Source organism: Halichoeres trimaculatus, unplaced genomic scaffold (genome assembly GCF_033239565.1).
Source record: "Halichoeres trimaculatus isolate MK-OKI-2021-1 unplaced genomic scaffold, fHalTri1.1 fHalTri1_scaffold_5, whole genome shotgun sequence".
NCBI classification, from domain to species: Eukaryota; Metazoa; Chordata; class Actinopteri; order Labriformes; family Labridae; genus Halichoeres; species Halichoeres trimaculatus.
The window spans coordinates 18,239,894-18,266,964 of record NW_027437183.1 but is presented as its reverse complement, the minus strand read 5'-3'; the positions used below and the strand labels follow the sequence as shown (position 1 = coordinate 18,266,964).

General features: G+C 42.1%; 1 protein-coding gene across 1 annotated transcript; it reads right to left on the bottom strand.

The window, feature by feature from the left end:
- Positions 1-773: 773 nt before the first annotated feature.
- On the bottom strand, positions 774-24,220 carry gas2l1 (growth arrest-specific 2 like 1). Its single transcript, XM_074670619.1, has 5 exons — positions 22,970-24,220; positions 14,122-14,229; positions 8,589-8,685; positions 6,610-6,919; positions 774-5,319 (listed from the first exon to the last, which is right to left on the bottom strand). The coding sequence occupies exons 1-5, from the start codon at positions 23,672-23,674 to the stop codon at positions 3,288-3,290; spliced, it is 3,252 nt and encodes a 1,083-aa protein (XP_074526720.1). The 5' UTR covers positions 23,675-24,220; the 3' UTR covers positions 774-3,287.
- Positions 24,221-27,071: the final 2,851 nt, after the last annotated feature.

Here is a 27,071-nt window from a genome sequence, read left to right as displayed (position 1 = left end):
AGGCTACATAATATTACCAATCACATTTAACACCATCAAAAATAAAGAATATCAAAAAGGTAAACAAATGCTACATGTCAGCTACAGGATAATACATATGCCTTTAAAACAGTCGACACTTCAATTTAGGACATCATTAATGTTTCCAAAACCCTGCAAGGGCTTCCAGTGTATAGTTTTATGAGGTATTTTTTAAAACTCCCATTACTCAATTGAAAATTAAATATTAGTTTGACATATTTTCTGTTTATTCTCACAGATCAATGAAAACGAATGAATGATAAAACTATTGCTAAAAAAAAAAAAAAAAAAAAAAAAAAAAAAAAAAAAAAAAAAAAAAAACGGAGGCCTCAGAGGTAAATAACAATAAATATTAACACCTTAACAAGAGACCCTGTCTGTACTTATAGGTTGTTTAACCAACTATACACTTTTTCAACGCTAAAATTGTGTTTTTGTCATACATTTCTTTCTGCTTCTGTGTTGCACAGAATTTATGAGTGAACTGGACAAACACTATTATTATTATTATTATTATTATTATTATTATTATTATTATTATTATTATTATCATTTTATTCATACACTGGCAACATAAGAAATATGGGGAAATCAAAGTCCCATATTGAGCATGTAAAAGACGAAATTGTCTCCCTACTTATTCATATTTGGCTTGTTTCTCAAATAACCCTAGAGCTATTTCTTTCTGCAAGGTGATGTGTTCTGAAAAATGAGCTCCTTTTGCATGACAATATATCAAAGACTGATGGGATACTTTATTGACTTTAGAGGAAAAATTTTATTACAAGAACAATTTGACAGCATTTTCAACTCCAAAAAACAGTGAAATGTTGCAGTATTGCTATTTTAAACATACAAATTCCACAATGTCAAGCAATCTGTACATTAAACTGAAGTTTAGTGAAAGTAACTTTAGCAAACAACTAATTGTCTGATCATGAACATTCAGATATTGATGATTATGGATAAAGAGAGGGAGAGAGAGTTCCTTGAAATGTTCATGGTTGTGCTGGACAAAGAGCAGGCTGTGTATGGACAATCACTCTTTTTTAGTGTGACTACATGAGAAGGCCAGTATACAGTTCACTTAACTGGTCGATTTAAAATAACAAGTGATCAAAACACTGATGTATTTATGAAGCCAAAACAAATTTAAAATAATAAATTTAAAAATATTTTTATACAAGTCAAGCAACATATAGGGTTTATGTAGCTCTGACAATACTGGTATCATTTTTATTAATGTAGAAATAATTCTATCTCTTAGTATTGCAAAACAGCCCAATTGTGTTTTGTTTGTCTCATGGGTTGTGCAAGTTTTCTAATAGCAACATTTTAGAAGATAGTGCCAACCAATATTAACAGAGCCCAATGAGACAAACCTTAATAAATTAGAATATAAATAAATTAGACCAACATCACTCCCAATGTCACTCTTACATATCCTTATACATTATGTACACAAATGTATGCACACTATTTATTGCCTTTTCATTGTGTAAGAACCCTGCAAAAAGATCCTAAAATGTCCACCTTTTTCTGTTGACTGACAAGATATTTCAGGGGGTAAATAGGTTTCTGCAGGGCACAAACACTTCAATTCCCAGCCTCCCACCTTCAAATAAATTCACATCCACACCTTCTAAAAACCTAAACCTGAAGTAATGTGCTGGTTGAAATTTGGCATTTTGTAATGTTTTTACAAACATTCAGATAACCTCATTATCCAGTTTTTGTTTCCGATTACTTGAACTTTGCTGAGCACAGGACAAAACTCATGTCAAAGTGTCATTACCCACTAAATTTAACCTTATTTCATCAATGCTATTGACCCTTTAGGCTTTGATCTGCACCAATCATTTTGAAATAATTAAACATTTCTTTCTTGAGCCACTAGATGTCACTACAGATTGCGCCATCACTTGAACATCTCTGTTAACTGGGTTATCTGGTGCTGTGTGTTTCAAGACAACTTGTATAAGATAAAGGCAATGAATTAAATGTCTTTAGCAAGAATTGTACACCTATATCAAGTATAACTGTAATTGAATTGGCAATATTCCTCATTTGTATTTCACTTACTGACCTAAGTGATGTTGAGAAGAAACATTCAATAAAAACTAATCCGCGAATAAATTTTAAGGCAAAGGGAATTGTCAAGGCATTTTCAACACCAATATTGCATAGCTAAGGCCACACAGAACTGATTACAGTTAATATGTACATTAAAACATAAATTCAATGCTTTATATACACAAAAACCCACTAATATTAGTGAGCACATCAACACATATTTACACATTCATTCTCTTGACTTTTGTCTATGTATATATGTAGCATTGTTTATCCAGAGAACAGTTTAGTCAGAGGGAGAGCTCTCAACATTTCTGTTTCAGTGACAATGACATAAAGCAATTCAACCATGCTCCTATAGTCTAAATCCACTTTAAGAAGCTGAATAAGTCGTTTAACTGCATACAAAATAATCCTGAAAACCTGTAACATGTGAGGCAATTTAAACCAAAAACCTAAACCATCCTTTATGACTTAATCTTTCTTTCTTTTCTCTTTCTTTTTTTTTTTTTTGAAAAGGTGAGATCACACATTGACAAGAGCAGACAGCTGTACAAAGACTGGTAATGCATGTTATGTGACTGAAGACAAGGAACTGACAAGTGTACCCATGTTTATGTTACCGGAGCATACTGTTATTAAGAGTCATACAGGGTCACATATAAAGACCACTAATGTCAAAATACTTAAATGATCACAGTTTTACCAGTATTTTGACTATCAAGGCAAGCAGAAATGCTGTGACAAACCACAAGAGGGAGCCAGTCCATCTGACTAAATGTTTTAGTGTTTTCACTGTTCATAGAGTTGCAGCTTTGAATCCCTGGCACTTCACCATGCCCCTCAGTGGGGCACATGGTAGCACATATGCTCGCTCTCTGTCTCTGTATCAACCATGAGAATTTCACAAGTGCCCTGCAAAAAAAAAAAAAAAAAAAAACAACCTACACCTAATGATTGGCAAAAGCATCCCCATGCACACATTAAATTACAGTAAAAGTAATGATAGACCATTCCTTTGGTAATAAATAATTTGGCTTGAGTGCAAAATAAAAGCAACATGATCCCCTGCTGATGAGGGCAGACTAAGTGAAAAAGAAGGAGTGTTAGACATGCATGAAAACAGTCCATAGCCCAGTCTTTTTTTATACAGTAGTCAAAGTTCATGGAAACAACCGCCTGTTTCACCTGTGCTACATCCAAGCCTCAGAGTCCAGGCTTGCTGACTGTCCAGAGTACGAGCAATCTTGGTTCCCCATGGCTGGGGAACAGGGTTGAGTTTGGATTAAATCTGCAAAGGCCTGATGCATGCTCTTGTATGTGGTGGGACGGCCAACAGAGCGTGAGCTCTGAGGAGACATTGGAGGAGTGTTGCATGGGGACAGCGTGTCGTGAGCCTGCGTGTCTCTGTAGCTTCGCGGGGTAGGAATACGTGAGGGGCTATTCTCTGGCCTGTTGTCAGTGCGAGGTCTGATCCTGCCTCCCAGTTTGTGCTTGGAGATGGGGTCTACCCTGTCTGTCTTTCTGTGGCCCTTCCTACCATGTTGCACTTCACCGTCCCCATTAGTCATAGGTGAAGCTGGTGGGGGGGATTCAGAGTGGGATTCACTTAGGCTGAAGCACATGGAAGAGTTTTCACTGGAGGAATCCTGGAAGGAGCAGTCCTCAGAGGGAGGGAGGGCCACTGGTGATGGACAAGCCTCTGGAGGTGGGAGGTCATCACTTCCGTCCCCATTTTCTAGGTCATAAGGTAAGTTTGGCCGATGATTCTCCAGAGGAATGTCTCCTTCAGGCCCTGTGCCCCAGCTAAGCTGCTGACCTGTCAGCCCCCCATGGTCTCCATTCATGTTCCTACAGTTGATAGCAGGCTGTGAAGGGACCTGATTCATCAAGCTATCCGATTCTGTTTCTCCTAGACCGGGTAGGGAAGTTGGAAGTTCCCTCTCTTCTAGGGAGGTCGATATGGCTGGGAGCTTCTTGAGCCCTCCTCCCCGCTCCCCCCAGTGCTCATGTTCTCCTTGACCAATATTGGGTGGTCCTCCCAAATTTTGTCCATAAAGTAGATGTAGCGGGTCGTCCAGTTGGAAATGACGAGGATGAGTTCTCTTGGATTCCCTGAGTTCAGGCAGAGTTCCTATCTTTGCCCCCACATTCACAGAGGAGGAAGAGGAGTTCGAGGAAGAATAGGCAGAGTCCGTGACACTAGGATCATTGGGTGCAGGCACTAAATGTGTCCCAGCTCCCCCTGGGGCTCTATTAACCACCCCTTTAGCCTGCTGTGTATTGGCCAGAAACTCGGCCTCAAAGCTGCGATACAGGTCCTGCTCTTTTTGGGGGTCCAGTGCTGGCAGCATCTGGAAGCCAAGGCCGGGTCCTTCCTCTTCAGGTTCCTGGCGCTCCAGGCCAGACCAATTTCTATGATGGCCTCGACCAGCAGAGCGTGGACCCTGAAGGGTCCGAGGTGAACGGATGGCATGATGGTGAGCACTACGGGGAGATGAGTGTGGTGAGCGTCGACCTCCTGTGGTGACTGGTGGCAGCAGTCTACCTCTTCCCATGGAGGGGGATCTAGGAGCTGGAGGTCTTGGGGTGGTAATAGTCTTTTTGTTAGGGCTGCTGGTATTGTTCTGAGTCCCTTTTACAGGTGAATTCGAGCATGAAGATGACTGCCTTTTGGTGAAACCAACACCCACCCTGGTAGAGGACTGGGGTAATTGTTTGGTGCGAAGCTCCTCTCGCCTTTCTGGAGGGGGCTGTGGCTCCCTGTAGCAGGAAGCTGGTCCTGGACTGGCATCACTGGATCGAGTACGGCTTGAAACCTTACTCTGGCTGTGGGAACGTGGGGCATGGAGCCTCCTGGGGCCATCGTTTCCAAGGGAGCGGCCCCTCTCAGTGCGGGATGGTCTTGAGCCATCAGAGGATCCTTGTGGCGGGTTGGGTTTGAGAATTGGAGCGAGTGCAGAACGTTCCCGAGACTGGCTTCTTGCACGAGGGATTGAGGGACGCATGGAAGGTGACTGATGTCCAGCAGCAGTCCTCTCAATCAAATGTTTGCCCTCCTTTCGATTGATGAGCAGGACTACCTCTTCATTGGAGCGCCGAGAGACACCGCCAAGAGAGTGCCGTCCTCCCCCTCCACCTCCTCCCCCTCCCTTGGAGGAAGCTGTAGAGGAGTCACTGTCTCCAGACAGGCGTCTTGTAACTGGTAACATTGTGTCCTTATTCCTACAATGAAGGCAGAAGACAAGGGAAGATTTGTATCAACAATTATACTACATAGTTTAACATGAGGTTTTGTTTCTTCAGAGATAAATTTTTTCTTGTTTATTCAGATGCAACCTTAACTTTGGTTCTCCAACATTCAGGCTATTTCAAATGTGTTTGAAATCGTTTTGACTTGTGTTTCCCAAAAGGTCAAATATAATCTGGTTGTATTAGTACATCAGACATCTACTTGAAAGCTTGTATATGAGTTCGGGAAAGTGAGCATGCCAGAGTCCGGTCTGTCTATAGTGAGACTTCAGTTTTGTTTTAATTGAGAACATAGTGTCTTCAATGAGTCCTTCGTTCTTCTATGACGGCCTAAATTTATCCTCAGAAATTAGATTTGCATACATTCAGGCTCAGTAGTTATCCTGCACGCATCCCACCTGTTGACCTACTTCCCTAGTTAGCCCTGACCAGTTGTCTAGGGAGAGCTGTCAGATTAGTGTTTATCTTGTCTGCTGAACTTCAAAGGGGATGCCCCACCCACACAGGGTTAATTCCAATGAGCTGATACCTTGACGTCTGGTCGGGGCCATCGCTCAGAACTCAAATGTTGGCTCTGAGTCAGTCCAAACTATCATTCAGCTCAAAACTTCCAATTACCTTTGAACTCTTAAGCTGCTTTGAAAGCGGGGGCAGATCTCGCCTTGGAAACATTTAAAAAATGTCACTATAGATGTTATCAGCCTGGCCATTCAGTCTTTGCTGATATGCATCTGTAAAATCATATCAGAGAAACTGCTGTGCCGTTTCTTTGTTCACATGCTTCTTATTAATTCAGACCATCTGTTGGTGGTGGCAAGAGGAGACAAACTTCCCTTGAGCAACAGCTCACACAGAATCACAGCCATCTCCAGGCAGGTGATAGTCCAACAAACTGAAGCAAAGCAAAACCTTGGAGATTGAGAGGGAAGCTGGCGTTTTTTTTTAATTTGTTTGGCTTTTATATTGAAGCCACTAGGCTCTACTCTAGAGAATCAGTGTGAGACAGATTTAAATGGTCAATGTCACCTGAGATTAGATAAATCTGCTCTGGTCTAATCTGTAGCTTCCTGGCACATGTGTTGTGTATACTTCCAGTTTTTAGTGTGTGTATGTGTGTGTTGGTGTGTGCATGTGCAGTTCTGGACCTCTGCTCATCTGTGGGCAAGCAGCAAAATCCCAGCGTGGCCTGCCAGGCTACTAAAGAGATTAATTTCTTATCACAGTAACACAGTTATTCCCACACTTGCATAGACACACAGTCACCTGTGAGGATTAAAGTGTCGGGGTTCAGAGCGGTCTCGAGGTGGCCGTGGGAGAAGAGGACGAGCTGAACCAGAGTCTGGCTCGGAAGGAACAGAGGTGTTCTGGGAGCGTCCAGGCCGTGTGGAAGAGGAACCAGCAGTTTGAGCAGAATTGGGCTCCAAAGAGCGTCTGTCAGGAGGTTTGTAAGGTGCGATGCCTTCATTTCTCCAGTGTGGTCCTGGGCTGGTTGAGCGGGAGGAGTGGGCACTCGAGGACTTGCTCTGAGCACCCTGTCCCTGGCCACTGGCTTTAGCTTGGTGGTAGCGATGGGCTAGGGCGACAGATTGATAAGTGTGTTAACCAGACCTCTAACCAACCTTATTCACACACAGCCTAAGGATAGAAAACATTTAGGGGTACATTTATATTCCCAAGCTAACCAAATAAATTTAATCAATCTATCTGACAGCGGCAGCTGAAATAGTATCTTATGTTCACTGAGCAAGAAATAGGAAAATGCTGACTTCCACATAAGTAATGGGAGAACATTTATAAAACAGAAACCGTCTATTTATGCAATCATAATCTTCAGCCTTTAGAAAGAGATGTGGCACAAGTTGTGACTTCAGAACAACTGCTTCACACTCTCACATCATCCCTTCAGCAGCAGTTTGTACCCACAAACAAGGAGTGACAGACTCACCCAGCAAAGTAATGGGCATGTATCACATCACAGAGCTGCCATCAACTTGACTGAGAATGACACACTGAAGCACCCTGACCAAATACTCTTAAGCCATGTTTTTGTTTTACTTTTTATTGGCATGACTCTGTTTCATTTTGTACATAACCTTGTCTCTGAATGTATTGAAAACCACTTATCAATATACTATTCATACTAAGGATGGGTTTTAGATTGAGTGTGTATTAATGTCTAAAATGGAACTTTGTATATACATAAGAAATACCCATATGTATAACAGATCAAACTAAACAACAGCTTAGCTTGCTAGCCAGGGATACATGTTGTGCTTTTCATGTTGTTAAAAATATAAGTTAATAATATAAAAAATAATACTCTTATTAGTTTGTAGCTGTAATAAATCATTGTATTTTGTTGCAAAATTCTATGTATCGCCTGATGAGTGTAATAGTTCAGCAGTCATAGCTTGGACCTGAAATTCATGACTGATGGAGTCACATGATGCAGAGAGGGTGTGCATAAGTTTATTTTGGCAGCATACTAACCATCAGAATGTTGTATTCAGTTTATTTAAGTATGTAGTAGGTGGTCTGTTTGATATGGTTTGAGGCAGACCAAGTCTCTGTCCTCTAGATCCTGCACCTTTTGTATTTCACCTGGTATGTCAGCCTAGCGTCAACGTGGCTTTGGCTGTCTCTGTCTTCCCTCTTGTTTCCAGTCTGTTGAGTGTTCAAGAGTCACCTTTTCCAGCAGTCTTTGTTGTGAGTTTTCTTATGTTATGATTGTTGCGTATACTTTAAACTCCACCATTTTGTCTGCTCCCTTCTGCCTTTTTAGGAGTGATTACCTGTGTACCAAGTTTGGAATTAACATTAAATGTAACCTTTGTAAACACAAATGCCCCATTCATGTATTTCTGGGTCTTTCATTCTGTTTCCTTTGATTGTGTTAGTTGCACGGCTAGAACATGTACAGGTAATAAATAAATAAAATTAAACTGGAGAGGAACCAACTTTTTTTCTAGTTTCTCTGCTTATGTTTAAAAAGTACAGCTGAATAACTTAACACCAGCTAAAGCAGAAATTTAAAGATGGGATAATGTCACTTGGACTAAATAAAAAAAAGAAACTATTTGTCAGTCTCAAACATCTTCAATGTTCCACTTCAAAACCCTAACCCTAACCCTACTGTGAACCATTTATTTATAAGCTTAAATGTATTACACATTTTGAAACACTGAGACACAACAATGAAGTTGTGTTGTAACTGGCTGACAGAGAGGAGGAAGTGACCTCACCAAAAGCAGCACAGCGACACGGGTCATGCTTGTCCAAATAGTGCTCTAATGTGTCCCAGCCCCCTCCAACACGCACCATCACATGAGTACGAAGGACCTGAGGGAAGAAAAGAGAGAACAGGGCTTGAATGGATGAACCCACAGTATTCATGCATAAATAAAACGGCTCAACCTTTTGATATACAGCACTACCACACAAACTGCACAAGTCAATAGATATGCAAATTCCACAAGTGGGGCAGCCTGCTGAAGGCTGGCCGGCCTTCAGTGTTATGTAACATCTAGACGCACCCCTGCCTGTGCCCCTGCCTCCCTGTTTCCCTCACTCACACCTCCTCTTTCTCCCACATCACCCCCAGCTGCTGCTCTTATAACGAGGGCTGTTCATTGCCATGCCAACTCACAATTAAAGCAAGTAAGACAGCAGACTGAAGAGCCAAAGTGCAGAGAAAGACACTCTTTACTGGCCTCTCCCTCTCTCATGCCTCTCAGCTGGCTTCCCTGTGTTTTCAGAAGGGAGCTGGATGAATTAGCATGGTAACAACCCTACCCCACTGTCCTCACTGCTCCTCAACTGAGATTTCAGTTATCAGGAAGAAGAGAAGAGAGGAGAGGGGGCCTGAGTAGCCATAACAGAGTAGGGGGGATGAGGAGGGGTGGATATGTCACTTTCTACACTTCTCTGCTCTTTGAGGCAAACACATCCACAAAATCAGAGGAAAGAGCCGAGCTCCCTCCAGGCAGAAGCTGCCTTCACTGAAGCAACATAATCTGACTGATGTGAGAGCCCCGTGGACGCATCGCTCTGCCTTGGGTTGTGTAACAGGGTCTGCCAGCCACATGTTTCAAAGGTTGTACCCGTGCCGCAGAGGGCAGACAAGGCCAAGCCAGGATGGTGCATCTGTGTGGGCTGGCACAGTTTATGACACTGAATCACACATGGCACAGCGTCTCATCTCTGCATCGCTGGCTGCAATCAGAGTCTGGGCACTGAAGTCTGACCCCACCTTCTCACTAATACAATCCCCGCCAATCCACTACAAGTCGTTTTATCAGCCTCGCTACCCGGCTGCATCAAAGCCGTCAAAACAGCTGATCTGCTTATCTCTATCAGACCTGAGAGTTTAAACTGATTACACCCCACTGCCGAGGCCTTATGTCAGTAACAGGTTTACTGTTTGTTTGATGCTGCGTCACCAGCAGTGAGGGATGGTGCTGCCTATAACTCTTTTTTATTTACTCTGAGATAGATGTCCTTGATGAAAACACATTATAAGTCTGTTTCCAGAGATTACATGCTATTAAAGGTATGAAGATACAACAGGAACAAAACCTACTTATGCTTCTTCTTTGAAGTTTACAGTCCAGATTTGTATTTAGTTTTTCTACTGTTGCATCTTGTACTGTATAAGTGCTGTAACACACTAATATGAACAGCTTTAAATCTGATTACTGATAACTGTTTACTGCTAATTATCTGTGAGGGGGTAGCTATCATATTGCTGACAGCAACATGGAGTTAGAGTTAATATGTTTGTGTTAATGTGGGCGGGTGGGGTAATTGCATGACTATAAAGATAATTTGTATCTGGGGTCTAAAAATGATAACATAATGAAAATTTCTTCTCCTAAAGAATGTTTCCTCACTGTTCAGCTATCACAGACTACTTAACCATGGTCTTAACTTGCAGTAGAAACAGTACTAAGAATCACAGGAAACATACCTGAAATGTTGTTGTTTTTTTATCAAACCCTGTATAATTTGTTTTCTTATCTAACCAGTGTATTTAACATTTCTTGTTTTATACAGAAAGCTTTGGCTCTTCTCGCGCATCTGCTGAGGCTAAGTAGATGTTTTGGGACCATGTTTTGCTTCAGATCTGTTATTTAGCTGCCTGATTCCTTAGCCACTGAAGGGGTATCACAGGCTTCACTAGAGTACAGAGAGAAACCCAATCCCTGTTTCTATGGCAACAGTGAAAAGAGATTTCTTGTCATCATTGCGGGGGCGTGTTGAACCAATTCCTTCTAAAATCTTGCTGCTGGTGAGTCGAAAAAATTCAGCTTGTGGATCATTTCATCTGTTGTGTCCCATGACTGAAGGCATCTCCTCCCTCTGGGGAATCGACCTCCCTGGAGACAAAGACGCCTTATTAACTCCCCCTCTATTCATGAGGCCCGTTCGCCCATTTGCTTTCTCCACTTCATCCCTTCGCTTAGCCTGGGATCTTTGTCTCAGCTTTTATGGCTGAATAGGGGTTTGCTGGCTTTCAAAGCGGGTGCCCACTTCCTCCCTGCTGGAGAATGGGGAAAGTGTGTTGGCTGCACTTGTAGCTGCTGGGGCATACGCATAATCGCTGTCATCATCACCAATGAGGCATCAGGAGAGGGCGGAGACAGTGCAAAGAAGGCTAATCTGACAAGTCAAAGGCTCCCAGACAAACACACACACACACACACACACACACACACACACACACACACACACACACACACACACACACACACACACACACACACACACACACACACACACACACACACACACATATACATACACACATCACATGGCCTCTCTGTGGATGAAAAAACTTGTAATGTTACATGTAAAAATCACAGTAAAGTAGAGGAGACAGATATAAGGGGATTAAGGAGAGGGCTACAGGCCTTTTACTATTACCTCTACCGAAGAGGTAATGTTTTTAGGAGAGTTTGTCTGTCTGTTTGTTTGTTTGTTTGTTTGTTTGTCTATGAACAACATAACACAAAAACTAACCAACGGTTCTTGATTAGATTTTCAGGAAATTTTCAAAATGAGATAAGGAAGAAGTGATGAAATTTTGGCAGTGATCCGGATCACCGTCTGAATCAAGGATTTTTAAAAAGGAATTCTTTATCATTGTGAGATAGGCCCGTTTTCACCATATGTGTATATAACCCCACGACAAATGACTGGATTGCTTTGCAAAACAATACAAGACAAGGTCACCATAATTTCTGACGGATGTAAAAGCAAGATCCAGATCTGGACAATATTATGGATACTGAGATCCAGAGTATGAAATATGTACTGGTTCATCATAACTTTCAACACTAGCCTAACAATTTTTAATACAAACCTGCAACTAACACCAAATTGTAGCAGACAGTCTGCTGAAAGGAAGTATGACATTAAAGTCGGACTTAAGTGTTATGTGAAAATCACAATATGCTTGGCGGAGGTCTGCGCTCTCTGAGTGCTGTCTAGTTTTAAGAATCATAATCATAATCATAATCATAAAATTAGTAGTAGTAGTAGTAGTAGCATTTTTCTAATCCCGTCTGTGTTTCATGACCTTTGAAGAGCTTAATGATGGCAATATAATTTCAAGCAATACTCTTGTAAATGCACAAGTTGTATTCTGCTTGGGAAGTCAAGTCACTCTCACAAGTTAACTCCAGAGTCTGATGATACATGAGGCACCTCTGTAGATCTAACCACTCAGGTAAATGCAAGGCTCACTCATTGTAGAAGCATCCCTTTTCCATTGCAGCATGCCAAACATTTTATCACATTATGTATATCATACCCTCTTGTCCGGACTGTTAGGCAATATTGACATAAGTCACAGTCAGACGGAATGATAATGTAAATGCAGACAAGTTGTAATTTCATCCAAAGAGTCCATTAAACTGGCAGGGCTACATTTGAGGTACTATGGGTCTTGATACCAAATCGATTCCTGTTATCCAGACCCAGGCTTCCTGCCCGGCCCTATGAGGCCACACGTGGGTAAAGTTTCATCCCTTGAACTGAAACTGAGACAAACAGTCCAGCAGAAAACAGGCTACAGCTAAGATAAGGGCCAGCTCAGGAAATGACCTAAAGCTCTAATTGTGTCTCAGAGGAAAAAAGTGCAGTACAGAATTGGGAGTGGGCCAGAAAGTGGTAGTTTGTAAACACTCACATAAGACATGGATCACAATGCTGTTTCTAAAACCGTACACTTCACTGAGCACGAAAGCAACCAAGCAGCTGAGGTGGTTTCTCTGTTGCTGCATAACCCTGTTCACCTTGAAACAGCACATGATGCCATATGCCCACGCCGTATGGTACCATGAAACTACTGCAGTTCTCACAGTCTTCTGTAATATGAGCCAGCTTACCAGTGTATTTATTCTTCTGAACATGCTGGGTTCATGACTCCCTACTTTTCTTAGGTTTGGCTGTAATTTCTAAAAGAAATCTGACAACAAAGGTAGTACATGAGGTCTTAGAGGAAAAAAACCTGAGATACTCAATCAACAACATCAGCTCAACATAGAATTTAAAGCAAGAAAACCAGAAATGCTTGTAATAATCCCTCATCACATGGGATGGCTGCATGCACTGCCGCTGAAAGCATAGTAGGCCAACATTTATCAATTCATAATCATGAATCACCAATGAAAATGTGCTTACTTAACAATGATCTGAAGAAATACTTCAACTGTTCTCACATTCACACATACAAAGACTGCATAACTAACTAGAAACGCACTCAGAGAGCGCAGACCTCCGCCAAGCATATTATGATTGTCACGCAACACTTAAGTCCTACTTTAATGTTATACTCCCTTTTAGCAGACTGTCTGCTACAATTTGGTGTTAGTTGCAGGTTTGTACGATAATTTGTTACCTGAGATATGTAAAATTATGATGATCCAATACATATTTCATATTCTGGTTGTTAGTATCCAGAATATTGCCAGGATCTGGATCGCACCTTAACATCTGTCAGAAATTATGGTGACCTTGTCTTGTAGTGTTTTTCAAAGCAATCCGGTCATTTACCGTGGAGTTAAATTTGCATATCATGAAAACAGGCCTATCTCACAATGATAAAGAATTATTTTAAAAATTCCTGGATCCAGACAGTGATCCGGATCACTTCCAAAATTTGATCCCGTCTTCCTTATCCCATTTTGAAAATTTCCTGAAAATTTTATCAAGATCCCTTGGTTAGTTTTTGAGTCATGTTGTTCACAGACAAACAAACAAACAAACAGACAAACTCCCCCAAAACATAGCCTCCTTGGTGGAGGTAATCATATAGTAAGGATGTAGCAGTATTTGTCAATTTTCAGTGGGTTTTATAACCAGCTTGTAGCAGTCTTTAGGGTTTCCATGTCAAGAAAGGAGAAAGAAGGAAAGGTGACAAACAACCAAAAAAAATATATTGAGATGCTTCCAGTCTGCATGCCTAAAGAAGATCTATGTATTTCACACAGCCAAAAAAAAATCTATATTGTACATCTCCAGATTTTTTGAAAAGTAATGTCTCATTTAAGACTGTTTAATGTTGTAAGATACACTGCAGCACACATAACTCTGAGCCAGTCATTTAATTACAGAAATTGGTGATAATGTTTGGTTTGTGTTTGACGTTCAAAGCAACAATGTGTATGATCAGTCAATATTAACATGGTACTGACATAATAAACAATCATTCCCTTAATATTGACTTCACATTAATCTTCAAACAGAGACAGATATTTGTTCATGTCGGCCTACCCTTATGAAGATCAATGCACTGGAGTCTCCCACTTTGTACTTCCCCTCTGACACCTTGATCATAGGAAACTGAGCTGGACAGGAACATCGGCCCAGAATCTCCCGTACCTGAGAACAAAACACAGCACATTAAATAACATGACACACACATCCTACAGGAACATTACACTGATTCCTCCCTGTTCTTCAAACCAGTAAGGGACCATGTGGGATCATGTTTAGTCATAAATCTGACCCCTGTGTGTCAACAGCACAATGACTTTGTTTTATTGTGTCGGGAATGAGCAGACTTGGCTGTACTGGTCGATGGTGGGGATGTGTGTGTGGTGTGGTGTGTGTATGCGTCATCTTCCTGCCAACCTTTCTCTCCAAACACCTCCTGGGTGCCCCGCCCAAGCTCTTACCACAACAAAAGCCCCACCTCATCAAATCTCTCTAGAACATTTTAGTTGTTAAGTTCACCACAAAGTGTCAGAAAAAAGCTCAAAAAGACACGTGTGGACTGTCTAATGATCACTCTCCCTCTCTGGGCTGTTACATGACAGTGTTTCAGCTCGTGACATCATGAACTGAGGAAGCAGACTGGTGCCGGTGATGTCAGCAGGCCGGTGCTGCCAGCTGGGTTTTCAATCCAGAGCTGGTGCCCTTGCTGCGGTTGGGGGTACTTATTAAGCAACTGGAGGAGTCAGACATGACTGCAGGGTGGAGCGAGATGTGTTGCCTGTGTTGCGCAGGCTTGTTCTCTCACAGGATTGGACAACTTTGATGTTTTTCTTGGCATCGCTCTCAGACAAAGGCGTATGCACACTTGCCGACCACGAGGGAGAAAGTAAAGCAGCAGTGAAGAAGGAGAAGAGGAAAAACTGTCCTGTATTCGTGCATGCAGCAGCAGCAGCCATTAGTAAGAGGAAAGATGTGCTTTATTAATATTTGAGGAATAGTTCAGGTTGTAAAATCCCACCCTTTGGATGTTTACAATATCTTTTGAGCTGTAAACAGAGCTGACGCTACACGGCGCCAGAACAGACGCTACAGTGTGTTCAGAAGATTAAGAGGGCACCTTGTTATTTTCGTAAAACAGCACCCTGCTTTCCATCCCATGTGATTAAAGAGGGTGGTATCAGTGCTAGGCCTCAGCATCATACCTGCTTCTCTGTCCTTCCTCTCACCTGCTCCAGTGTGCCCTCCTCTACCCTCTCATCTGCTTTGTCTTCCTGTTATTTTTAGCCGGTACACCAGCTGACCTGACCTATATTTCTATATTTGTCTTGGCCTTTTCTTTGTTTTGCTTATATTTCTACATCTGCGCCTGCTCTGTTTCTCCCTGCTCTGTCACCCTCCTCTTTCATTGTGTCAGTAGGTGGACAGGCCCTGTTTGGAAAAACCCCAGCCTGTGAGTTAATGGAAAGATTACTATGGCAACAGACACACACACATAGCCTTACCCTTCCCTTTTATAACTGTACAGTTTGCCTGCTCCTTTTTTCATCCTTGCAATAGTAAAGCCTTTCTCTCGCTTCAAAAACCTCCCCCAGAGCTGTTCAGCTGAGGTCATAAGTTTTCCTCCAGAGAGCGATGAAGGACTTACACAGGATCTTACATGAAACACTGAACAGAATGCACAACGTGTTTTAATAATAAGCGAATCAAAAGCAGCCTGACACTTGGAGTATTTACTCAGTAGAAGCACTGGCATGAAATGTGTGCACTTCTCATGTCTCTACTAGGTCAACAATGGCTTCACTAAGACACAGAGAAATATCTCTCTTTCTCTCTCATACACAGAACGAGATAGAGGAGGAGGAGAGAGACAAGGTCACGCAGGAAGCATGCGGAAGTGGAGCTGGGACACTGCGAAAAACTGAAGATAAATTATGGATGCATGCTGGTCAGATGTGAGACGCTTTCAGCGAAAGCTGCAGATGTTTGAGAAGGAAAGAGAGAAAAAAAAGAGACACTGAACAATCCACAGCACGCCCTTACAACGATAATCTGCTGCATGTATCTTTAGATAAGAGGGCAGCAATGTGTTTTAAGAAGAGACAGAAACATCTTTATCAAGGTGTTTTCGGCGTAGTAACATTTTCCTCTAGACTGAGAAGCTCAGCTAATGCTAAGCGCACACACATTTAGGACATATTCTTTGAGATCCCAAGACTCAGATCGCGTCATATCTACTCAATGTGAGTCAACAAGCTCCTCATTCCTTTCCTTCCTGACCCCCAAACATCTGAAAGGCCATTCATGGAAGAGATAGGCTGAGGCAGAGCGCTGAGCAAACCCTGGGGATGAGGGGAGGAAATGGGAGGGAGGAGACAGAGATCGCTGGGCTTTATTCTCCAGTTTTCTCCCTGATTAGAAATTTAGGCGAACACTCAACTAACACTGAATACTGTAGCTCTGCAAAATTGTATCACAGCAAAGGAATGCACATGGTTGCCAATATTTTTCTACTCAAATAAGTATAGTTTCTGCTGTTGTGTATTCAGATTTATTGAGTGCTATTATATGATTACACAAAATACAGTTTTGGTTTTCTGGTTTTGGTTTTCAGGCTGACATCCATTTATTTATAAGTGAACTCTGAAAAGCCACACATCAATTTGAATATTTGAAGTTCTCCCTGTGAGTGGGCTAACGCTGTTTTGTTGCCGTGCAGTCATCAAACATAGGTGTGCTCTGCTCCCTTTATGATTGCTATGTGGAGAGTGATTACTGCCAACCCTGACAATAAAAACTGAACATTACACAACTCACTCCACAGGAATTTACACAAGGGTAGTTCCAGGATCTGACTTCTGAAAGACAGTTGAGATGGGAGGGTGTACAACCAAAAACAAACAGCAGCTCTTTCAACAGAAAATCCAGAGCATTAGAGGATTACATGGTGCGGGCCATGCGGCACAGAGTTTTTAAAGGTAAAAAAAAAAAAAAGTATCTTTTTGAAGCGTATCTTGCTGCCTTGAGGATTTCCTGTCATGACTAGAAACTTCCCAAGATAACAAACCTCTCAATCAGATAAGCAAGGAGACAAGACGACATGGCACTGGGGGCGCCTGCTTGGCAGGAGGGAAACTTTTTGAAACTTGAGGGGTTATTTCTCCCACCCACAGTACGCATTCCTAAAGTCTGTGATCGCACACTGACAACAGCTACAAATCAGAGTCTATCCTCTAATAAAACCTGACTATATAAACCACTCCTCTGCGGAACACCATGCAATGTCTAATAAACACAGAGCAGCCTTCAAGTGATCCTCGTAAACAACCTGGAGGGGGCCAGGGAGGGTACAAATGACTGCACTGATAATAAAAAAATGTAAAAGCTGAAGCTTGAGGGTGCAAACTGGAGAGATCATGGAAAAGGCTGTTATCATGCTGGTTCAACAGGGCAGACCAGCAGAGATGAGATAGAAAAGTCATTTGAATACATGCCTTAGGGTCAGGTGGGTCAGATAGGTGTATCAAGGTTAATGTGCAGTTATACCTTGGTACTGATAACTATTACAGAATGTGTTATAAACAGAGTCCACCATCTTTTTTAATTTGTTTTTTCTCTCCTCATGGATAAGAGTAGGTTAACAGAATCTCTTATGTTTGGGAAGGAAACAGTCAGCTTTTGCTTAGCTTTGCCTAACACCAAGACAAAAAAGAAGCTACAACTAGCCTGTCTTAGGCTGACGACAAAACCACACTAATAAAACCATACAGTTCACGGATAACTCAACAATCTTGAAACCTTGCCTGAAAGCACAATTTCAACATATTATGGGAAGGGAAGGGTTAAATGCCAGCATAATTTCTATGCCAGAAGCAAAGCAACCTGTGGGGACTTGAGGAATGTGCCGCTCCCAGACTAGATAGAGTACAACACAACTTTAACAAAAAGATGATTTTGTCATTGGGATGAGATTATTTTGATAATCCATTAGATGAAGAGGTGCTGACATATAAATATACATTTTATTATAGGCAATAAGCGACCAGGTGGTAAGCTACAGTAATCTGTAGATTTGTATTTGCTGTACAGACATGAAATTAGCACCAAGCCTCTCAACCAGCTCACCTATTCACACAGTAGACATTTTCCTCTGATATCACACTCCTGGTGTAAGGCTCAACATAGAAAAGCTGTTTCAGAGATATAAAGAAGAATTAAAGATAATTCAGCGAATTTTAAGCTAAAAACTAATGATGGATTTCATTTTTAGCCTGGCTAAGCTAACTGTTTGACAGAGCTGTAAGATTCAACAGGGAAGGTTTTTTTTATTTAATATTAAAGCACATTTTAGAGTCATTATAAGCTGCAGACATAACAATTCTAATGTATTGTGAAATTAACTATCCTATGAGATGAGAACAGGTTGCCGACATTAGCTCCCCAATAACAGCAGCTTATTAGTTATTGCAGGTCACTCTCAATATATGTTTTTGTACATTTTCAACATCTGTTGATGATTTATCTGAGTGACACCCAGGCGGGAAATCATTCTCTGAAAATCAATGCCTATTCTCTGGACACATGACAAACAGTCCACTGGGGGCTGGGGGAGATACAGGAATCTAACAGTCATCAAGCGCTGCGAGGTGAATAGCTGTGGTTTCAATCTGCTGCTGCTGTCGAATGGAAGTGCAATTACAGAGTGAGGACATTAATATGAGGTCAGTGTCCAAGTCACTCACTAGTTTGTGTTCATGAGGCTTGAGAACAATAAGCGGCATTCAAGTGACAGCTGAGGTTAAGGATACCCATGTCATTTCGTAGAGTGTCTCCTCCACCTGACACAAGGTTAAAGAGGCTTAGAAAGATGAACTCCCGCACAGACAGATCTTTCATCTAAACACCCAATCAGGTAATAGCATGAAACACTGCAATGATGACATAAAGCAGTGATAGATAATGTGCAGAGTCAGCTGTTTAAGCATACACCCTGGTGCATGGAAAACAGAGAGAATGGAGATTTGGTTTGTTCCCATTATGGCAAAAGTCGAGAGAGTTAAAACAGAAATCTTAAAATGAAAGCCCCCTAAAAATATGGGGGCATGTGACAATGGAGGGAGAATCACTGAAGGATGCCACGCTTTCTCAGTAAAGCGTATAAGTATGACCCAATGCAAAGCATGATGACCTACTTTTCTCCTTCACTCTGGCTCCCTCTCTACTGTAGCGCTGCCTCTCAGAGCCACAACCACTCCAGTCAGGTTTAACAGAGTGTACAGTAAAGTCACTGCAGGCACACTATCTGTTGTCTTCTTTTGTTGTTTACTTCCTCAATACATGAACTGAAGCATAAGGTTAATGGACTGTCCATGCAGCCATAATAGAGGCATTTTCTCCCTTTATTTCCCTCCCCCCCTTCAGCGCTGCGGGTGTCTCCATCTTTGATTGAGACGTCAGCCTTTGATTACCTCTCCGTCAACACTAGCAGACTATTCCTATCTCCTTTTCAATGCCACCAACAAGACAAACTGCTCTGCTCTTTGAATTATCATCTCAGGCTCGAGACGGGGTGGGGGATGGGGATCGGGGCTTCCACGTATATGAACTAAACAAGGCCTGGGGTGAGAGGAGACACGAACCAGTTTATATGACCGAGCAAGAAGAAGGAAAGACTGTGATGAAGGAGGTGACAAAAGGTGTGAAATGCTCCTGTTTTGTTTACAAATGTCTCACTGTATGGAGCTCGGGCTATGCAGGAAACATGGACACAGGGAGAGTGCATTAAGGGGTCAGCAGGTGTCATTCACACTGATACATGTAATAAATGCATTTGTTTTCACAGCTAAGCCTGAGGTCTAATTGCAAGACCCAGAAAGTGAACAAAAAGGTCATTTTAGAAAAAGATGCTTCATTCTTATAGTTGCTTGCAGCATAGAAAAACGCGGTCAATCAAAGTCACCGTCATAATCCCTATTGAGTGGGGGTATGAAAGAAAATCTCCTAATGGAAAGGATAAACTTTACTGGGGCATATAGTGTGCTGTAAGTGGTAACTAACCATAAGCCAGCAGCTGTTTATACCCCTCCCCAGAAGAAAAAAAAACAGGAGTGCAGAGAAAAAGGAACTTTAAGGTTCACACGTATGACTGACTCAGACTATGAGGGAGATGAGACGCCAGTCACTTCCTCAACTTAAGTGTGTGAGCCGGCCCACGGTGAGATGAGTAATGATCTACACAGTGGAAGATCAGTGGGACACACAGTGGAAGTAAGTATTTAAACTGAAGGCGTGTTGTGAGCAGCAAAACAAACAGGAATTTTGTCTTAAGATCGAACACCTTTTGTGTGCAGCTGAGGTGACACATCTTCTGTTTGCATTAGGAGTCAGGAGTTAACTGAGTCACCTCAGTGTCCTATAAGCTGAGTGTACAGGGGAAAACAGATATGATTGTATCTGATCCTCTTTAAGGTGATTGTTTTAAAATGATCTTCATGTTTGTCTGCAGACTGCTATACTAGTTAGGATAAAATCCTGTAATCCTTTCATGACTACACTTGTTGTGTCTGCTTGAATGCAACAAGATTAGTTTGTGCATCCGGCAACAATACACTGCACAGACGGACACACAGATGCCAAATGGATAAACCTCGTTGATATGCTTTGAGCTATACAAGATACTAAGAGCAAACTTTGAACAAATACTAAATTTAATCTTGGATTGTGATTCTAAAAATTATACGTGGATAAATATCCAACACAATTGGGAGGAGCATTTCAAACTGCGAGTAGAGTCAGTCAATTAAAAATAATAATAATAATAATTCCTTCCTTCTAATTTTTTCCCCAAACATATTTTGCTCATTTTACAGTTTTTGTAAGATAATATGATAATTAATAGAATCATTAGTAGCTTTTTGTTTGCACGAGAATCTGAGGCTGCTGTACATGTCTCTGTGGGAGACTCTGGCCTAGTAATTAATTTATGACGTTATGTCAATAATGTGGCTGGATATATACAGGGTGCGGCATGATTATTCATGTATCTTTTAAGAAAGAACCTCCAAGATTAAAGATATGACTTAAAGATTTACAGACTTTAAGCAATCAGCACAAAAGACAACATTAATTTAGAAATCTGGTGAAAATGAATCCTGTGTTGGAGACAATAAATAATAAGGGTCGCAGACACAGCTGTGAATGAATCTGAGCTCTACTTGCTGCCTCACTCTCTGAATGCTGAGATTAAGTATCAGTAATATTTTGCAGTACTGAGAAGACGCTAATCTCTTGTAAGGCAGCAATTCAAAGAAGTTTACAAGTATCCTGGAAGACAAACTTGTGACTGATAAGCATGAAAGAGAAGCTAGATGCCTTGCAGCAACCGTTTACTGTTAAAAAAAAATGCTGATTTCAATTTTAGTGTTTCCTGGTAAATGATCCGAAGACAAAGAAGTGTAAACGCTTTTAGTGGAAAAGCATCTCTCCACAAGTCTGGGGCTGATAATGAGACGTGAACCACAGACAGCTAAAACGTCTCGGTAAAGTTAGCAAACACTCTAAAGTACCCTTGATAACACTGTCCTACATTTTAATATTTCATCCTCTCTGCTCTGCTCCTCTGTGACTTGTTTGAAGGGCCTCATGCTGCTGATGTGGGCTGTTTTGTAATGCTAACATGTAGGCAGTTTCCTAAGGTTGACAGAGAGGATGGATGAGATGTTATTCTTCAGACACATGATGACTGGGGATGCCACGTCCCAAACCAGTCAGAGCCAGTCAAAGATGCCTGACGGTCACGACAGACTGAAAGGACGGCAAGATAGGCATACGCTCTGAAGCCATCCTGACATTATTTTCACCCTCTGAATGCAGTCAGCTTCTATAATCCTCAGCACTTGGTTATATGAGTGTGTGAACTCAGAGAGTCTGGATGCAAGCAGTGCACATCCTCCTCCACAAGCTCTCCTATTTCTGTCTGTGGAGGTCACACTCTGTGCTCTGCTGCCTAACCAGCATGAGTGCGACACCCCCCCTTCATGTCTCTGGTGCCAAAGAGGGACATTGTTCCCCTCATCTTAATCATCAAATCATTAACATCTGCCTCACCCACAGCCTGAACACGTGTTTTACTGACTGTAGGTCAGTTTGCGCATCAGCTTCGCCCTAACAAGATCTTTGCCTCTCTCGGGCTATGTCAAAGGTCAGGCAGTTTAACAGAGCAGGTGACAGTGGGGTCGACAATTTGAATCCGACAGGAGATAGTAAATAAGATGCAAAAAAATAATGCTATTAAGAGTCTACCTCCTCTGCAAAGACATGTGTTGATACACAAGGTACGTGAAAGACGCCTAAGATGGTATTTAGCGCTTCAAAAAATGGTCTTACACAGGCAGAGCTGACATTTTCACAAGAATGTGGGATAAATGTCAGTGAGTTGACCTTTGACTCTGCTCAAAGCTCCCCTGAGCCAAACACACACTGACCCTACAGGTGAGCAGGAATCTGCCAGCACAACAAAGACGCATAGATGTACACACCCACTCACCACAGGGAAACAGAGAGGCGCCTGCCTTCTCCATAGCACTGACATGATATTTTCTGAGAGGGAGCCTCACTTTTGACACACCTCTGTGTTTCACTGAGGGAAATAGTTTTCAGTCAGCTGGTTCATATTGTTCAGCACATTAAATACTCTGAGTATTCTCTCCTGACAAGAGCTGAGAGATGACAAACAGTTCTGAGTATGGATGATTAAACTATGCAGAAAGATCATTACTCTAGTTGATGATGATATGCATGAATCATGTTGCAGAATGACAGATTTGGGTTTCTATGGGGACAGCTTTTGTTGTTCAGTACACTGAATTATGAGCAGAGGAGTGTGTTGTTTTTTTAATGGGCAACTCACCAACTCATCCAAATTTCGCATATCACACAAAATCCTCTTCTGCGGCCAGATAAAGGGCTCTGGATCAGGTTCATCCTCGTCCTCTACACTGTGACTGCTCTCCTTCCTGCTATAGCACCTGCTGGGTGAGCTCTGCTCCACGGGCTCCCCTGCATCGATCCGCAGGCTCTCCTCCTGGTCTCTGATCTCCTCCTCGATCTCTTCCTCAAGTTGGATCAACATGGGAGCCAACATGCCAAACTTTGACCCACGTCGAGCCACCTCCAGCAGACACAGAACAAAATTCTTCTCGTTGCATCTCTCCACCAGGTCATTGGTCTCGAACATGAGGACGTCCTTGATCCAGAGCTCCTGCCTGCACCAGCTGATGAAGTTGGACACGTTATCCCGTGCCAGAAACGATCCTGGGATCACATTGCGCGACTGGAAGACCACATCTTTGGATGGCAGCTTCATGGTGTGAGCAGCCTCGGGGTACTCCAGCTGGAAGTCCTGTGCGGCGCGGTTCACGTTGTTGGCGTGCCGACACAGAGCACAGCCGGTCCCCAGCCCATCCATAAAGGTGTCCGCAGTGATATCTAGGTCGTACAGGGTGTTTAGCCATTCAGCCAGATCCTCCTTCATGGCGTACAGGTATTCTTCGCTGGACTTAAAGGGCCGGATACTCTTGGAGGCGGCAGACTGGATGTTGCTCTGATCAGCCATGTTGTCGAATTTTGTCGCCTATCAATAAAGTCTACTTGATGATTCCAGATGGTCTCATTGTAAAACTGCGCTCCAAAGCCTCATCCACACCACAGAACGAAATAACCCAGTTAAGGCACCCATGCCGTTTTGCATGTGTGGTTTCTTATCGGAGCTCCTTGAAACCAGGCTTTGTGTTGTCAGAGGCATATCGGGATGCGGGCTGGCCGTGGCGCATGGATGCGTTTTCCGGATGTCTCTGCGAAACCCGCTTCCTTTAACGAGCGCATCGCCGGGTCCCGGTGACAGAAAAGGAGCTCTCCAAACCGGAACGCCGACAGTACACACCCATGCGGCGGGCTGTTAATCCGCCCGGTGGCCGTTAGGTGCTCTCATTCCCCAAAATCCACGTGTCACCATGTCGGTGTGTGTGTGTGTGTGTGAGGCTGTGTGAAGTCAGCTCCTCATCGATGAAATCACGACCACTGAGCAACAAGGAGCTCACAGCTCAGTGTGTCTGCAAATAGGCCCGCCTCTCTGAATATGTTGACCTGCTGTAGCTTAGACCGGCAGAGCGACTCGGTGGCACATCCCATTACGAGGGATAAACGGCCAGCAGAGGAGGAAAACTTAACCCCATGTTCACCAGCACAAGCACACTCTCCCAATCACACACTTTGTCAACTTCATGACTACTCCTGGTTCCATTCAGCAGCTGCTTAAGTGATCATAAGTAAGCACTTGGAGAAATAAAAATAAAAAAAATCCAACAAATAAGTTTCAAAACAAAACTACAGGAGGTCCACTTTCTGCAAAGGCACAACATGATATTGTGAGTTATTTTGTCCTAAATCATAGAAGACTGGATATTTCTTTTTGGGTCAACACATAAGCATGCATCACAGTCTCTCAATAATGAAACCTTTGTATGGTGTGCTTATCAAATAGCCTGAAGAGATGAAGGCCAATAAACCCATAGAAATGCCTTACGAGTCTAAAATCCTTTCAGTGACCAAAAGACATGACATGAAGAAACCTTTCAGACTTCAGACCTTGAACCACGTTAGTTAATGGTCAACACCCCATCCTAAAATTCCCTAAAATTTTGTATTGAATATGTTGTAAATGTTTTTAAGGTGCAAATAAATCAAAGATCTGTCACCTGAGAGGATGAACTCTATGACCTCAGAAGCAGCTGGAGGTTAGGCATTACAGGACAGATCAAGATAGACAGGACCAAACAGTAGATGGACTATTTTATCCTGTTGAGTCAAGCAGCTTTGAAACTATCTCCAAACAGAGTTACAAACTCTAGAGCACATGATAGGAAATATGTCTGTCATAAACTGGACATGACAACAGGTTGGTGTAAGAGCAGGATCCACAGACTACAGGTGAGTCTCACCATAATACAAGACAGAATGTTGAGAAGTAAAAACAAAATCTCATTCTTTTTGACTTGTCCTGTGCGGACATGTTATCAGAAATACTTGAGGGGTAAGTCTAGGGTCAAACTTTGGTGCAGAGGACCTGAATTTCAGGTTTTTAGGGTATGTTACGGTTATGGAAACATGAGGGTAACCAGCTTGAGGCTTAGAGAAACCATCTGTGATCAAACTGTAAACAAAAACATTGCCTAATCCCAGAGTTAGGGCATGTGATTAGAAACTGTACTGAGGCATGTTCCTTGCATAAAAAAACTTAGGATCACTGTTTTTCGATGATGGTGGGCTGATGTAATGCTTACATTGTTTTTTGTTGCGTAGAAACCTTAGATTGCAATCTAAGGGCTAAAATGTTTTTTTTTTTTCTCCATATACCTGGAATGAATAGGTAAAAGCTTTAAAGAGTCTTTTTGGTCATCTAATGTTCCCCTGTTCACAGGGCCAGGCTAATGTCCTCTCATCTTAATGTGTGGTGGTTTGAGTTGAAGCAAGGCCCAATGCCAAGGAGGAGGGCTTGTTTTCATTTAAAAAGAAGGATGTGTCTGTTGAAAAAAAAGAGAGAAAGGAAAGAAAGGTGGGGGAAGAAAACAGAGACAGAAAAGGAGAGAGAAAGAAGAAGGTAGGGAGAGGAGGGGGTTGATGAGGTCATTTTCTTGGCCTGGATGAATCAGCTTTTCTGTCCGTAAAGATGCAGAGAATTTAGCACTTTTAAATTACACAAAGAACAGGCCACAACTAGTGAGGCACTTTGAGGTATCAGATGCAGGGTTTCTCTGGGGGATAGCTAAGAGGACTGAACGTGAGAGGAAAAAGAAGAAGCGACTGGCTAACTGTCATTCTACCAGGCAAAGCTGTGAGCTGAGGGATGGACTGCTCTTCATATATCCAAGAAAAAAAAGGAGTTTTTGGTTTTCTTCTCTACAAGGACAACAGAGAAGGCGGTCAGGGACAGTGTAGAGCTTGAGTTGGATGAGTTAAAAGGCTAGTAGTTTACATAAAGGACTATTTAAGACAACTGAAGGCTTCTTCATTCAAAGAAAAATATATATCACGCCTGTGACTTTAACTGTCCAGATGATCTATTTGAAACCAAAGAGGTGTATTAAATAAAATCACCAAAGAACTCAAAGATGGTCTTAAGAGCCATGTGTTTCCCAGATGTTAATAAAACATGCCTCATTTTGACATCTGTGATTAATAAGGGTTCAATTTGACCTGATTGCTGGCGACGGTGAAAAGGGATCACTGAAAGCGGTTTAAGTCAGGAACTCCATGGAAAAAACTGAGGAAGGGGTTTTCAAGGTATGTCCTGAACAAGGTTCTTTAGTTAAAAAAAGGTGAGCTCAGTGTGTGTGTTTGACTCCGAGTAAGGCTTGAGTAAAATTCCTCAAGGATTTTTTTTAAGAGCATTGTTCAAATCTGATAAAAATGGTTCAAAACCAAGAATTAAATACAGTGATATCAATGAGAAGTGTCTGTGATGCAAAACACAGGAAGTATCCTGATTCACAACTGCAGCGTCACTCTGGTGCAACATGCGCCACCTTCTGGACAGCTGCTGTTGGGAACTTGTGTTTCCATCTACACACAAGGCAGCAAAGGCATGGTACCTCTCAGGGTCCATAAATCCAAATTTACCCGAAAACTTAAGAAAACTGTGACAGGAATACATAATTTGTCTCATGATAAGAGGTCACTGCTTTTGTCATTTCATAGACACTTGAAACAACAATGTTCGACAAAAGGAAATTGTTCAACACCTACAGTGTCCATTAAGTTCTGTGGGCGTCCAAATGTTTTAACTCAGTGAGCACTTTTTGCGAGAAATTCAAAGTAGATTTCAGCAGCTTTAAAATCCTAAATAGTCACACAAAATTGAATGTACAGGCATTTACTTGTAACAATGAAACAACTTAATTTCTTCACCTGTGTATGAACTTTTGTCCCAAAAACAAACAAAGCTTAAAGCAATG